The 13,483-nt window shown below is 42.3% G+C and overlaps 2 protein-coding genes across 2 annotated transcripts; one reads left to right on the top strand and one right to left on the bottom strand.

Annotated features, from left to right (window-relative positions):
• Positions 1 to 994: 994 nt before the first annotated feature.
• C922_00957 (hypothetical protein) lies at positions 995 to 9,682 on the top strand (the record flags this gene model as incomplete). Its single annotated transcript, XM_008816566.1, has 1 exon — positions 995 to 9,682. The coding sequence occupies one exon, from the start codon at positions 995 to 997 to the stop codon at positions 9,680 to 9,682; it is 8,688 nt and encodes a 2,895-aa protein (XP_008814788.1).
• A 2,533-nt stretch (positions 9,683 to 12,215) lies between these two features.
• On the bottom strand, positions 12,216 to 13,383 carry C922_00958 (hypothetical protein; the record flags this gene model as incomplete). Its single annotated transcript, XM_008816567.1, has 3 exons — positions 12,216 to 12,287; positions 12,393 to 12,741; positions 13,322 to 13,383. The coding sequence occupies 3 exons, from the start codon at positions 13,381 to 13,383 to the stop codon at positions 12,216 to 12,218; spliced, it is 483 nt and encodes a 160-aa protein (XP_008814789.1).
• Between the last annotated feature and the right edge of the window lie 100 nt (positions 13,384 to 13,483).

Here is a 13,483-nt window from a genome sequence, read left to right on the forward strand (position 1 = left end):
TGAAATAAAATTCAGTCAAATGGGTGAGAAGAGGACTTCACTCGCCAACGTATGACGAACCTTATCGTACATACAACACGTGCGTCCGTTAATACCGCCATCGCGTATGTATGCAGTGAGGTTACTTATACGCCATTACCTACATACCTTGCTCCATACGCGCATGTGCTCACATTTCGCCCCCTTTTCAATTCGTACTTTTTTTTTTTTAATTTCCCACAAAAAAAAAGTCGAGCGTGCACGCGCGCATTGCGAAAACGTGAAATATGTACACGCACCTATGTATATATATGTATATGTGTGTACATGCGCATATATTCACGTATATATATATTTTTTTTTCTAAACTTTTAAAAAGCCGCATTTCCCGCATCCCCTTGCTGCCTCACAACTCGTGTCGTGTGTGCAAGACCCTTCCATACTGACGTGTGTATGCGTACCCATACGCATTTGCGTGTAGATATACTTGCGTACAGAGTGCGGACTGTACGCTTCCATACCAAATCTCTCTGCATATATACACATACATACACGCGTCCGTGTCCATCGGGCGTCCCCGTCTCCTTCACGAGGCGCAGACGCCCCCATCGCCTCGTTGTTTCGTGCTCCGCGTAACTCTTCTCCCTTCATGTACGTCTACCTTAAATGAATTATTATATGCACATACAAAGCATAGAGCTTACCGGGTAGAGGACATATGTGCATGTGCGGCGCCCATGGTGTTTATTGAGAGTGATTTGCGCACGAGCAGAACGCATACGGATCGAGCGTGCGTTGCGCGCGTGTCAGTAGCGTACACATATGTATCACGTCAATCGGGACTGCTCGTGCGCATTCGTGTAAAGTCAGAGGTATAAGGTTGTTACATTCAGCACGTACGTGTAAGTATATACACGCACACACATAAGCAAACACGCAAGCACGAATCCCTGGACGTGCACGTACGCTTATATATATATGTCCCAAGGGACGTCCCCGCACCCCGACCGTTAAAATGAGAATAAGAAAAGGATGGTGTACATTGTGTCGTGAAAACTTTGAAGATGGAGACGAATGCATCCAGTGCAAACAATGTAAGAAGAGGTTTCACAGGGAATGCCTGCAGGCAGAAGGCCTAATTGACAACGAAGGTTTGAAAGATACAAAAAATTACTTTTGCTATGACTGCATGAATGAAGATGATGAGATACCAGAAAATGAAGATAGGTGTAAAATATGCCGAGAAAAATCGCCCAATTTAATTTTATTACTATGTGATGGATGTCCCAATAGCTATCATGTTACCTGTTTAGGCCTGCAGGCAGAACCTGAGTCGGAAAAATGGTTTTGCCCAGTGTGTAAACCGGAGGAACATAAAAATCTGGATGTCAGACGGATGCGGAAAGGATTTGCCATTGAAAATATGAATGGAGAGCACGTAAACTCTTCCACATGTTATGTATGCCAGAGACCGGGGAAATTACTTGGCTGTGATTTCTGCCCCAATTCATTTCACCCAACATGCTTGCCTGATCTCGATTTTGATAATATATCAGATCAGTGGGAATGTCCATGTTGCAAAAATGAAGACCCGTTACTAAACCAGGGACATAAGAGGTGGACGAAACATGAAATCCAGGACATTATGAAAAAAAGACAAAGAGAGCTAGGTTTCTGGAGATCGAAAATCATAAAGTACCGAAATCGATTTCTGCTAGCACATAGGAAAGATTTACAACCCTTTGTGAATCCCAAAGTCTTTTCAAACCTTACCAAAACGTTTAAAAATGATTTTTTCAACTCGAGGAGCAGCGATACTAGTGCGTACAGCAGTGGAGGGAGAAAAGGAGGGAAACACAACGACTCGGATAGGAATTATCGTCAGGGGAGTAATTCCAGGAAGGATGTAGATATAAATTCGAAAGAGTTCGACGAATATATTTCATCCCTTGAAGATGAAGCGAATGAAAATGCATGCAAATTTATCGAATCTGTATTTTTAAGTGTTTACTATCCGAATGGACGGAAAATCGAGCGGCGACCACTGGTGGATAATGTGCAGTTAAAGCCGCATCAGGAGGACGGTGTCGAATGGTTATTAAAGTCTTTCCTCACAGGAGGAGCTATCTTAGCAGATGAAATGGGACTAGGAAAAACCATACAAACTTTGTGTTTTCTGTCATATTTAAAATGTAACAAAATCGATGGTCCTCATTTGATCGTCGTACCTTTATCCACCGTGGGTAATTGGCTCAGGGAGATTCATAGATTTACTCCGCATCTTACGTGCATCAAAATATGCGGTTCGAAAAATGAGAGAACTCATGCAAAAGAGGATCGACTAGCCGAGAAGGGCCTATACGACTTGTACGTAACTACCTACGAAACGGTAAAAAATGAAGAGGAGTTCTTCGTGGAAACCATTCCCAGGTGGCAATGTATAGTTCTGGATGAAGCCCATAGGATAAAAAATCAAAGTGGGGCCATCCGACACTCGATGGATAGAGTCGTCGGCAACATGCGATTGTTGCTCACGGGGACTCCTTTACAAAACAATTCAGCGGAGCTGTTTACTCTCATCAATTTTATGTTCCCAGATATATTTAAAAATTCAGAAATTATCGAGCAGGCCTTCATGAACGCATCCCAGCAGAACACTGCCGCAGGGAGTAGTCAAAGTGGCAGTGCAACCAACAATCAAAAAAGTTATAACAACATGAAGAATAAAAATAATAAGGATGAGAAAAATAGCCAAAAGGGGGACGCGGCAGGAGGAAGTGGATCCAAACTTAACGTCAACATTGGAAATATTGATCTCAAGTCGGCCATCAAGGAGGAGGATCTAAAAGCTATTCGATGTCTTTTAGACAAAGTTATGCTGAGAAGATTAAAAGAACAGGCTATCACATTGCCGAAAAAGATTTTCCATGATGTGTGGTTACCCTTGGGTAGTCTGTCTGCTCACTGGTATAAGAGGCTTCTGGACATTCGATCCATGGTGGAAGAAAAAGTCAGTGTGAAGAAGTTACTCGGGCTTGTGATCAAAATGAGAATCATTTGTGGCCACCCCAAAGGAATAGTTAGTCGATCCTCCCAAATGGAAAAACTTTTTGCATTCTTCGAAGAAGAGAGTGAAGAAGTAAAAGAGCAAGTAAAGAATGATGCGTTAAAGTTGAAGCACATATCTGGAGAGGAACACATCGAGTCTTCCTCGAAGCTTGTCTTCATCGACAAGCTATTGTGCCAACTGCATTACGAAAATTGTAAATATGTTAAGAACTACTCGTCCAGTTTTGATAAGCACAAGAAGGAAGTTGCTGCCTACAGATATCACAAAATTCAGGAACAAAATAACGCCCAGAAGAAGAAGAGAGAATATTCAGGGAAGTTTAAAAAGATCGAAGCGCTGGAAAACAGCCCTATGTTTATCGAAATTCTCAATCAGGGCAAATTTGATTTGAAACCCACCTCCGAAAATGAAGATATGCTTAAAGGCTTCATGCACCCCGTGGCCGTTGATAATGAATGCCCTTATAAAAAAAAAAGGTGCATCTATGATAAGGTCAGAGAATATATCAAGAATAATGCCGCCAATGGTGATGGGAAATCCATTCGAAGAAGGACCAATATTTTGAAGCATGGAAATCACTCTTATAATCTGTCCGATTACAACTACCGGGGCAACTCTCGTCATGGTGGTACCAACAGAAAAAGGGTCTATGATGAGAATTATCTGTCCAATGAAGACCCCGATGAGGAGGGGGAGCAGCAGGAGGAGGTGCGCAAAAATTGCAAAAGTGACAGTGACGATGACCCTGAGGAGAAGGAGGATGACGTCTATGATCAGGATAATGGCGAGGATGAGGAGCAAGAGGAGGACAACCCGAAACCGAAACAATCCAAGCAGCAGTCGCAGGGGGAGAACGATAAGGAGGAGGACGACGAAGATGATCAAGAGACTGCCCATGATAAGGATGACGAAGATGATCAGGATGACGACGAGGATGATGATAACAGCGGCAAAAATAAGGACAGCCATAAGGGAAACACAAAAGAAAGCACCAACACCCAGTTCGATAGCAACGAGGAGGTAGAAGAGGAGGATGACTCGGACGAGGAGAAGGACGAAGCAGGGGAAGAATACCAATGCGATGAGGACAAAACGGATATCTGCGCGGCTCAGCCCCGTGTCGACGTGAAGGACGAACCGAATGACCACACGAATGACGATGCGAATGATAAAGCCCATGATATCGTCACCCTCGGGAAAAACTGCAAAATGATGAACATAAAGGAGTTCTTCAAAACGGAGAAGAAAGATTCATCGGACAGCTTGGATAAGTCAAACGAGCAGTCGACGAAGGTGTCTGATAAGGGCGATTCTAGAAGGACCCACCTGGAGGACGCAAAAAAGGAGGAAGAAGACGACGAAGAGGCGGACGAAAACATCTATGCGCACAGCAAGATCGGAAGCGAGGAAAAGACGAAACATATGGATGTACTGATTCCGAAGAAAGAGGATGGCGTAGTAGAAGAACAGGTAGACCAACAATACGCAGCAGAATATCAGGCAAACGGAGAAGTCAGCCCAAAGGATAATCACCAAAGCAGCATATGTGCCAATGATGGGAAGGAGGACAATGGAGCGGAAGACAAATCGGACAAAGGAGAAATCAAAATGCACAAAGTGCTAATTTTTACCCAGTTCCAGTTGGTATTAGACGAGTTGGAAGAATATTGCAAATACAGGTGCTGGAAGTATATGCGGCTGGACGGGTCAACAAACAAACTGATAAGAGAGTTGGACATTAGGGAGTTTAATCTAAGTGACAGCATTTACTTTATTTACCTAATTAGCACGAGGGCAGGAGGACTGGGAATAAATTTGACGGCAGCGAATCATGTAATTATGTATGACGAGGATTGGAACCCTTTTATCGATCTACAGGCAATCGATAGAGCCCACCGTATTGGCCAGAAAAGAGAAGTGAACGTGTGGAAACTGATGACGGAGTGGACTGTAGAAGAAAGAATGGCATTTAGAAGAGAACAGAAATTGAAGTTGGACAAGCTTGTTGTTCAAACACAGGACGATGAAGATATGCTAGACAATTTTGAAGAAAAACTTTCCTCAGATGAGATTAGGAAGCTAATGTTACATGGGAAGGCAGCCATACAGAACATGGACGTGGAAAACACGAACAGTTACCCGCTGGAATTTTTCATAGAGAGGGGAAGAAGAAAGCTGCCCATTATTAACGGGGTCGACTTAGAGAAGGAGGAAAAAACTACCATAGAGCAAGAAGTAAATAATAATAACAATGGGGCAGAAACGGGAGATGGAAACATTTGTATACAGAAAGGTAGAGGTGGTGGAAATGGGGAAGACAGCGACGTTGATGACGAGGAGAGAGCTGAGAACGATGATGATGAAAACGGAATCGACATAGATGAGATTATGATTGATGAGGCGCAAGAACTCGAAATGGGACTCAACACTGGTAATAACATGAATGATGGTAGTCCACTCGACGAAGATGGAAATGACCAAGTGTACGTCACAGGAGGGAACTCCAAATCGAAGGGAGATCTTTTAAAAGATGGCAATGCGGCAGGAGGAGGGGCTGGAGGTTCCGACACGACTTTGTGGAGATCCGTAAGGGAAAGAAAGAAGCCGCAGAATATGTACACACCAGAGTACTGGGGAAGAAAACAAGAAGTGAAACAAATCAAGCACGAGTACCGATGCTTCATTTGTAATAACACGAAAAATTACAAAACGGTGGTAAAGGATCGAAACAATAACGACATCGAAATTGACTACGGAGATATGATAAACTGCTTTCGATGCCCCAAAACATATCATAAGTTATGCGAAGGGATTAAGGATGAAAATGTGAAGAAGACATGGACCTGCAGCTGGCATGAATGCTGCCTTTGTTTTAGAAAATCATCTCAGTGTGGTAATTTACTAATCCATTGTGCCACGTGTCCCACCAGTTTCTGCTATAATTGTTTCCCCCCAGATTATGTACGCTACTATGTTGGTGAGGAGTATTATCACAATTTACGCCAGAGGGGAGTAAACTTCACGCCGCAGAACTGGGTGTGCTTTCTCTGTTCCAAATGTAAGGCGGTGGAGGAACAGAAGAAACGAAGAAAGATGACAAAGGAAGAAAGAGAAAACGAGAAGCAGCTACAGAAGGAACTGAGAAGCCAACTCCATGACAGCAAACAGGAAGAATTAGAAGCGAAGAAAAGAAAGAGAGCACAACAAATTGAAAGAGACAAATTCATCATAGAAAATAGAAAGCGAATAGATGCCTTGGATCAGAAATATGAATCACAACTGAGAAGTGCATATGAAAATTTATTTCCTGTCAATTTTGTGAAAGAATTAGTTAATCGAATTGAACATGCCAAAATGCTGAAGCAGAAAGGAATTGAAGACGACAACAAGGAAACGAACAAAAAAAAGTCCACTACATTTTTGCATACGAAATTGCCTCATAAGCTTCTTGTCCTTTGTGAAAATTGTAAACTTCCTTGCCATGCCAATTATAAGTACCCAGGACAGTGTTGCTACCCATTGGAACTGGACAAATCCTACTTCTACGCGAACACGTCTTTTAACCAGTCTGCCAATAATAAGGATGGTGCCCCTCCCCCCTCTGGGGGAAGCACTTCTGACAAAAGAAATGCTCTAAGTGGTAAAGACCCCTCCTCTTCTTTTTCTTCTGAATTTAAGGAGAAATCGGAAAATAACAATGACGAGAAAGAGGCATCCAACAATGTTACAACGAAGGAGGAGGAGAATGAGGAAGACTTGGAGAAGAGAACTCTATTTTTCCCTCAAGGGGTATGCTCCCCTCACATGACGAGTAGCTCAAACAAGGAGGACAGTAAAAAAGGCTACGATTTTAATGGCACAAATTTGTTCATTTTTAAGGGAGCCAAGAGTGTAGTGACGAGTGGAGATGAAGACACCACTGGTAGGTCTGACAAACATGGAGGTGGTGCCATCCAGGGAAATCCCAGCGATAACACGTTGAGCAGAAAGGTGATCAAATTTGAAGCGGATCAGAATCATTTACACGATTTTACGCACAGCACCTGTTTTGAGAAAACCGAAAGTAAGGATAATGAGGACGAAGAGAATGCCCACGAGAAGAAGCTAAACATGAGTAGAGGCGTCATAGAAGGGGACCATTTCAACGTGGAGGATAAATTCAACCAAGGGTCCAGTGAAAATGTGAAGTTGATGATTAGCACCATCCTTTCGTCCGATAACAATGGCAGTGATGTGAAGGGAGAGAATAATCTACCAAGTGTAGGAACACCAAACAATAATAACGACACCAGTTCGAAGGGAAAGACAAGACGATTTTTGCGAGCCGTATGTGCCAAGTGTGGAACCGTGCAGCTGGGAAAATTGGCGCACTTTAGAAAGCACTGTGACAAATTAACGGAGGAAGAAAAACAAGAATATGAAGATAAACGAGAAAAACTAAAACAACTTATCGAGTTGTTAAATAAGAAAAAGATACCCGAGGAGCACACAGAGGAGGAGTATAAAAATATGTCTATTTTTAAATTCAAAAGTTTATATACTCAGTTCCAAGATAAGGGAGATAACATTCTGGAAGACTGCATCCGAGAGATGAAGTGGGATGTATTAATATCATCCAAGAAGAAGGTCCTGAAGAAGGAGAAAGAATCTAAACGGGGCAATCACAGTAGTAGCGGCGGGTTCTTTAGCCCTTCAGGCAAAATGAATGATGACAAAAATGAGGACAATCTCAGCAGTGGAGGCAGCTCCATGTTTAAATCAAACCTCACACATCTGCTATACAGCCAACCGCTAATCATCAACTCCGACGGCTCCGACCCCAAGGACATCATAGAAATAAAAAGTGACATAACGGATGAAATGATGGAAAGAATAAACGACGAAATATCATCCATGACTGGCAAGAGAAAAAAATCGGTCAAGAATACCATCAAGAAGATAAAGAAAAAAAAAATGAATGACAGCAACAGCAGCGGCAACGCAGAAGAATCAGCAAACGTAAGTAACGCACAAAAGGAAAATGCAAATAATATGAAGAAACTAAATTATCTAATAAATCCATTTCATGAAAAATTAATTAAAGATATTCACAATACGAATTTTATTAGAGACTCATTTAATGATGATTTTTTACTGAAAGCGAAGGAGTTTCTCAGAGTTACAAAAAAAAAGTTAATTAATAACTCGTTTGTAGAATCTGGTGCCGGCGAGGCAGGAGGAGCACCCGACGTGGAGCTACTCAACTGTGTCGATAAAAATAGGAAGCTGACCCAAACTGATTTAGAAAAATCCATGATTCAGAATTATCTCAATAAGATGAAGAGCTCCCTAAAGAATAGCACCTACTTGGAGAAAGCCATTCCCGGGGATAACATGGTAGCCGATGTGACATATGCCAAATCCCGCATGAAGAGTAATACCAATACGAGTGACGAAAACAAAATAAATCTTACCCCTGAATTGTATAAAAATATGTTTGAAAAGAACACCAAGTATTGTATGTTCACGAATAAAGGTTCCACGACCTCCACCACGGCCAGTCCCAACATCAAAGACATGGCAGCCTCTTCCCTTTCCCATTCGGTGAAAGGCATCGATAAGGCAGAAGAATTTACCAAACACCTTCAGCACAACAGAAGCAGCAATTTTGCCACCATTAACGACTTCAATGTTGACATTTTTAATATTAACAAAAATATAAAATGTGAAGATATAGAAAAGAAATTGCTAAACCTTTGTGCGAATACCAACTTGATGAAAAAAAAAATGATGCAAGCTGATAGGCATGAACTCAACCAGGAGAGAAGTGCATCCCTCAACATGGACTCAAGAACGAGTTTTCATTTTAACAAAAGCGAACCCTCCTACCAAAAAGTCACCTCCTGTGGTGTGGACGGAAATGTGGACTATGACATAAAAAAAATTACCAGCTCGTCCGAGCTCTGCGGAAATAACAAGGTGCAGGAGTACATTCTCTACCGCAGGAAGAAGCCCAGCAACAGTTCCAGTGTCGGCGGCGAGAAGAGCAGCGCGGGCAACGCCAAGGGTGGCACATCGGGAAGCGCCAGTGCTAAGGGTCTCAGCAATGTGAAGAATCCCGTCATTATCAGAACCTCCAGCAACTCCAAAAGTCCCGGAAACACGAAAAGTCCCGTCAATAATAAAAGCCCAAGAAATGGCAAAAGCCCAGGGAATAACAGAAGCCCAAGAAATGCCAAAAGTCCCAGTAATGCCAAAAGTCCCAGCAATACCAGAAGCCCCGGCAACAGCAAAAGTCCCAGCAATATCAGGAGCCCAGGAAATCCCAAAAATTTCAGCAATGCCAAAAGCCCTGGAAATTCCAGAAGCCCCAGCAACTCAAAAAGCACGACCAATGTGAAGAACGCAAGCCGCATTAGCACCAACAACAGTGACAACAGAAGTAGCCAAAGTTACAAGGCGAATAAGGCACACGACGAGTATATTACCAGCAGAAACAGCCCAGGTAAAACTCTCCCTCAAGGCAACACCAACAAAATAACCACCATCAGTAGCGAAAACATCTTGCAACACCTAAAGTTAGATGACGTCAAAAATTTTATCATGAGTGCGGAGAGAAACAAGAGTGATAAGCTCCCCCCGGAGGTGAACTGAACCAGCTGAAGGAAAAGGGGTGCGACCCGGCAGTTATTTCTCATCCGCTGTAGAGTATGCATTTGGGTAAAGCTGTACGTTGAGGGGGTGGAATGAAGCAAAGTAGACGAGAACCACGTCACAGAGATCATACAAAAGATGACGCCCAGGAGATATTTTGCTAAGGGTGAAGAGATCGAACCAGCGCGAATGACCAGTATATTTACACCTCCCTAAACTGGAAATGTCTGAGGAAGGTCCCCCTAAAAGTGACTATCACCCCGTCCCGCTAAAGAAAAATAAATCGAATAAAGGAGTAGGCCATTGTTTCGTTTTTACGGCACTACTTCTGTGCAATACGAGAAGAGGTTATTTAAGAGAAATAACTGTGGAAGGCCTTTTTTTTTTTCTTTTTTTCAACGGACAAGGCGAACAATTGGCTAGTTGAACATAGAAAATGTACAGCAATTTTTTATCCCCATATGGACGTTTGGCACAGCACAAGCAATAAATTAATGTGTGCAACTCGGCTTGGGGACTGATACAGATTAATCACATCTCACACAAGGAGAAGATATATTCCCCCTGACGGCATTTCCGCTTATTTTTTATTTCCTCCATTTTTTTATAGGGAAAAAAACTTATACATTATTACTTAAATGTATATTGTGCCTCGGTGTGTACTCGCATCACCAGCATAACGTACTTCCACCGATATGCAGAACTTGACGTTGCCTTTAGCCGAGATGTCCTCTCGAAAGCCGTTCACGGGAGCATCTCGTGTATACACCCCCGCACAATTACATTCCTGCGAAGCATATCGTGCGTGTATGTAGTTATTTGCACATTTATGTACGCACCTATGTATGCAACTGCATATATATATATGTATATGCGCGCAATGCTCTCTCTACAGTTTTTAATGAACTCTCCACCCCTTTCGGAGCGAGCATCCGGCAGGGAGCAGCGAACATTTGTGCATCCGTGTGTGTGTGCATATGTGTATGTAATCATGTACACAGACGTGTGACCTTTTTTTAAGAAAATAGATGCCAATTTTTTTTAAATGATTTTCTTACTTTTTTTTATTACACATACCCTTCTATCAACCCCCCCTTGCTGTCATTTTTTTAAAAGAAAATGGTTGCTTCTAACTGCGTGTTTTTTTTCTTTCTTTTTTTTATCCTCCCTTTTTTCTTTTTTTTTCCCATTTTCCCCATTTTTTTCGTTTTAAAATGCAAAATAGGATGTTTTTTTTTTTTTTTTTTACATTTCATCATGTATATATTATATACCTAGACATATTTGCATTCGTGTGTGTATTTGATTTCGATGATACTTCATCAGTTATTGCGTGTAAAATTCATGGGAAAAAAAAAAAAAAAAGAGATTGAAAGAGAGGAAGTCTGTATACTGTGTTGCAAAATATACAGCGAAAAGGAAAAAAGAAAAAAAAAAAATACAACCCCGCACACAGATGTGTGTGTAGAGAAGGCATATAGACATATATATGCTTATGCGTCACGCGTCGTCATGCACACGCGTTGTACCACGCTCCCATTTTTTACAAGTAAATCCACCCACCAATTTTGAATATATATGTACATATATGTGTATAACTCTTACCCCCACGAATTTTTTAATTTAAAGAAATTAAAGTGTAAATTGGATTTAGCTGATCAAGTCGAAGGCGTTGAAGTAGGCGTACCTGCGGAGGAGTTGCATCAGCACGTGGGGAAAAAAACATTCATGTGCATTGTGTTTGTTTCGGTTTGTAGTGCGTTCAAGGGGTGCTTTCAAGGGGATGGCACATATACTGCCAAAAGACCCGCATGAAGCAACTTCGAAGCAGCGCGTTGCAACTGCCCTGGTGCAACCGCTTCGTACTCCCCGCTCCTCATTTGGCATGCGCTTACTGAGAGAAAAGGCAAAATAGAATTCGGTAATACACGAACTGGGATCTGTAGAGGTACATCAACCTAGGGGGGGGGGAAAAAGGAAGGGCAACCATAAATATCAACTTGGTAAAGAAGTCCCCCTTTTCTTCGCACACCTATACCCCATTCCATGCTCGCACCGTAGAAGTAAGACGGGATTAAACCGAAACGTCAGAAATCTAGCCGAGGTGTAAAAAAAAAAAAAAAAGAATCGTTTAAGCGGCAAATGCAAAATGTTAAATAGGCAAATGTGTCAGGACAAGGCGAAACCAACGAACTGCTCCACCATTGTGCTGGAAAGAAAAAAAAAAAAAAAAAATCTACTTCTTATGTAAGAGAAAGGGCAGGGAAAACATGCCTAAGTATTTAACTATCAAATGGGCCGAATGTATGGTAAGCACTTTTATGCCCATCCGTTTCGACAACAACCTGAATGTAGAGGTATGGAGGTGGGAATTTCTTTTTTTTACGAATGCGTAAAAATGAGCGCACCCATAGTGGTACAGAAAGACTCGCGAGTTGTTCATCTGTGTGCATGGATGGGCGTCGTCACAAACTTGGCATAAAATGACACACCCGTGTGTCTATCCATGGGCAGATATATCTCAGTGCCAACATTACCGCGCACTCCTATGGGTGCTAATATGGTTGGGGTGGCCAGACACTCCGTAGCCGTCAAATGTTAGGACCTAAAAAGGGGCATCAAACACGAATAGCCGCTTATACATACTCACATATGTTTATCTTTCGCCGGCACGCTGTTGCTCCGCTCTTGGGTAATGGCTAAGACGTACTTTTCTTATGTTACACTGTTTGCAGTAGTCTTTTAGGATGTTCGCAACGTGTTTTTCATTCCAAACGGCCGAACCGTCTTGGACATCCGGGTGATTCATAAGTTTGCAGTTGTTTTTGACCCCTCCTAGGTAGGACCAAACATGGTACAATTCCTTTTCTCGGATTTTCCCCTGGCCATAAAAATCGCCATTTGTTAGACAGAGAAGGAAAATCTCTTCTTTTCTTTTCTTATCAAATAGTAATTTTATGGTTGGAAAAAAAAACATAATTTCGTCATCTGGGTGTGCAATTAGAAAACTGACGTTTTCCTTTTCTTGCAACCAATTGAGGAGTTCTTTTTTTCTTTGACTTAGACAATGCCAAATGAAGTAATACACTGCACCCAACAGAAGAACGACGCCCGTCCATGCGCATGCGCATGGGCACGGAAGGTGTTGCATAATCAGCAGCAGCAGTAACCCATTAGCGTGTTTAAAAAGGTCCAATGGGGGGACGTCTTGGCGTGCGAAAAGGGAAAGCAGAAAAGGTGCCCATACGTGACGTTATTTTGCGAGGGGAAAAACACAATTTATGATGCTAGCTGTTGGGGGATGCGGGGCTAATCCATACATGTGAGCGTACGTCGCTCGCTCTAAATGTGTGCGGGGGTAAATATGTTCGTTTGCCGGCGCTTTTTCGTATTTGCAGCATGGCGACTGAAGATTTTGCGGAAATTTTTAAGGTTTCTTCGAGCATCCCTCAAAATGAGGGTTTCCCTTTATTTTTTTTTTATTTTATTTTTTTTTTTTTGTGCGTTCTATCCTTGGGGAATGAGGTGGAAGAATGTGGGGCGACCCCTTTCTACCTTCATGTTTTCACTGTTAATTGGTAATTATAGTGCCACATTTTGGTGAACCACGATGTGCAGTGCGTGTATCCTCTGGTATACCTCAGAGGCAATTTCTCCTCTGCTCTTGCACAGTTAGAGAAATTTCCAAATAAGTGTTCCATGGGGGAAGGAAACAAAAAGAAAAGTCTTAAAAAACGCCTTTCAGTTTAAGAGGGGGATGATGGTGGAACGTAAAAAATGCGGTTCACCGGCAAACGGCGA

Source organism: Plasmodium inui, assembly GCF_000524495.1.
Source record: "Plasmodium inui San Antonio 1 unplaced genomic scaffold supercont1.3, whole genome shotgun sequence".
NCBI lineage: Eukaryota > Apicomplexa > Aconoidasida > Haemosporida > Plasmodiidae > Plasmodium > Plasmodium inui.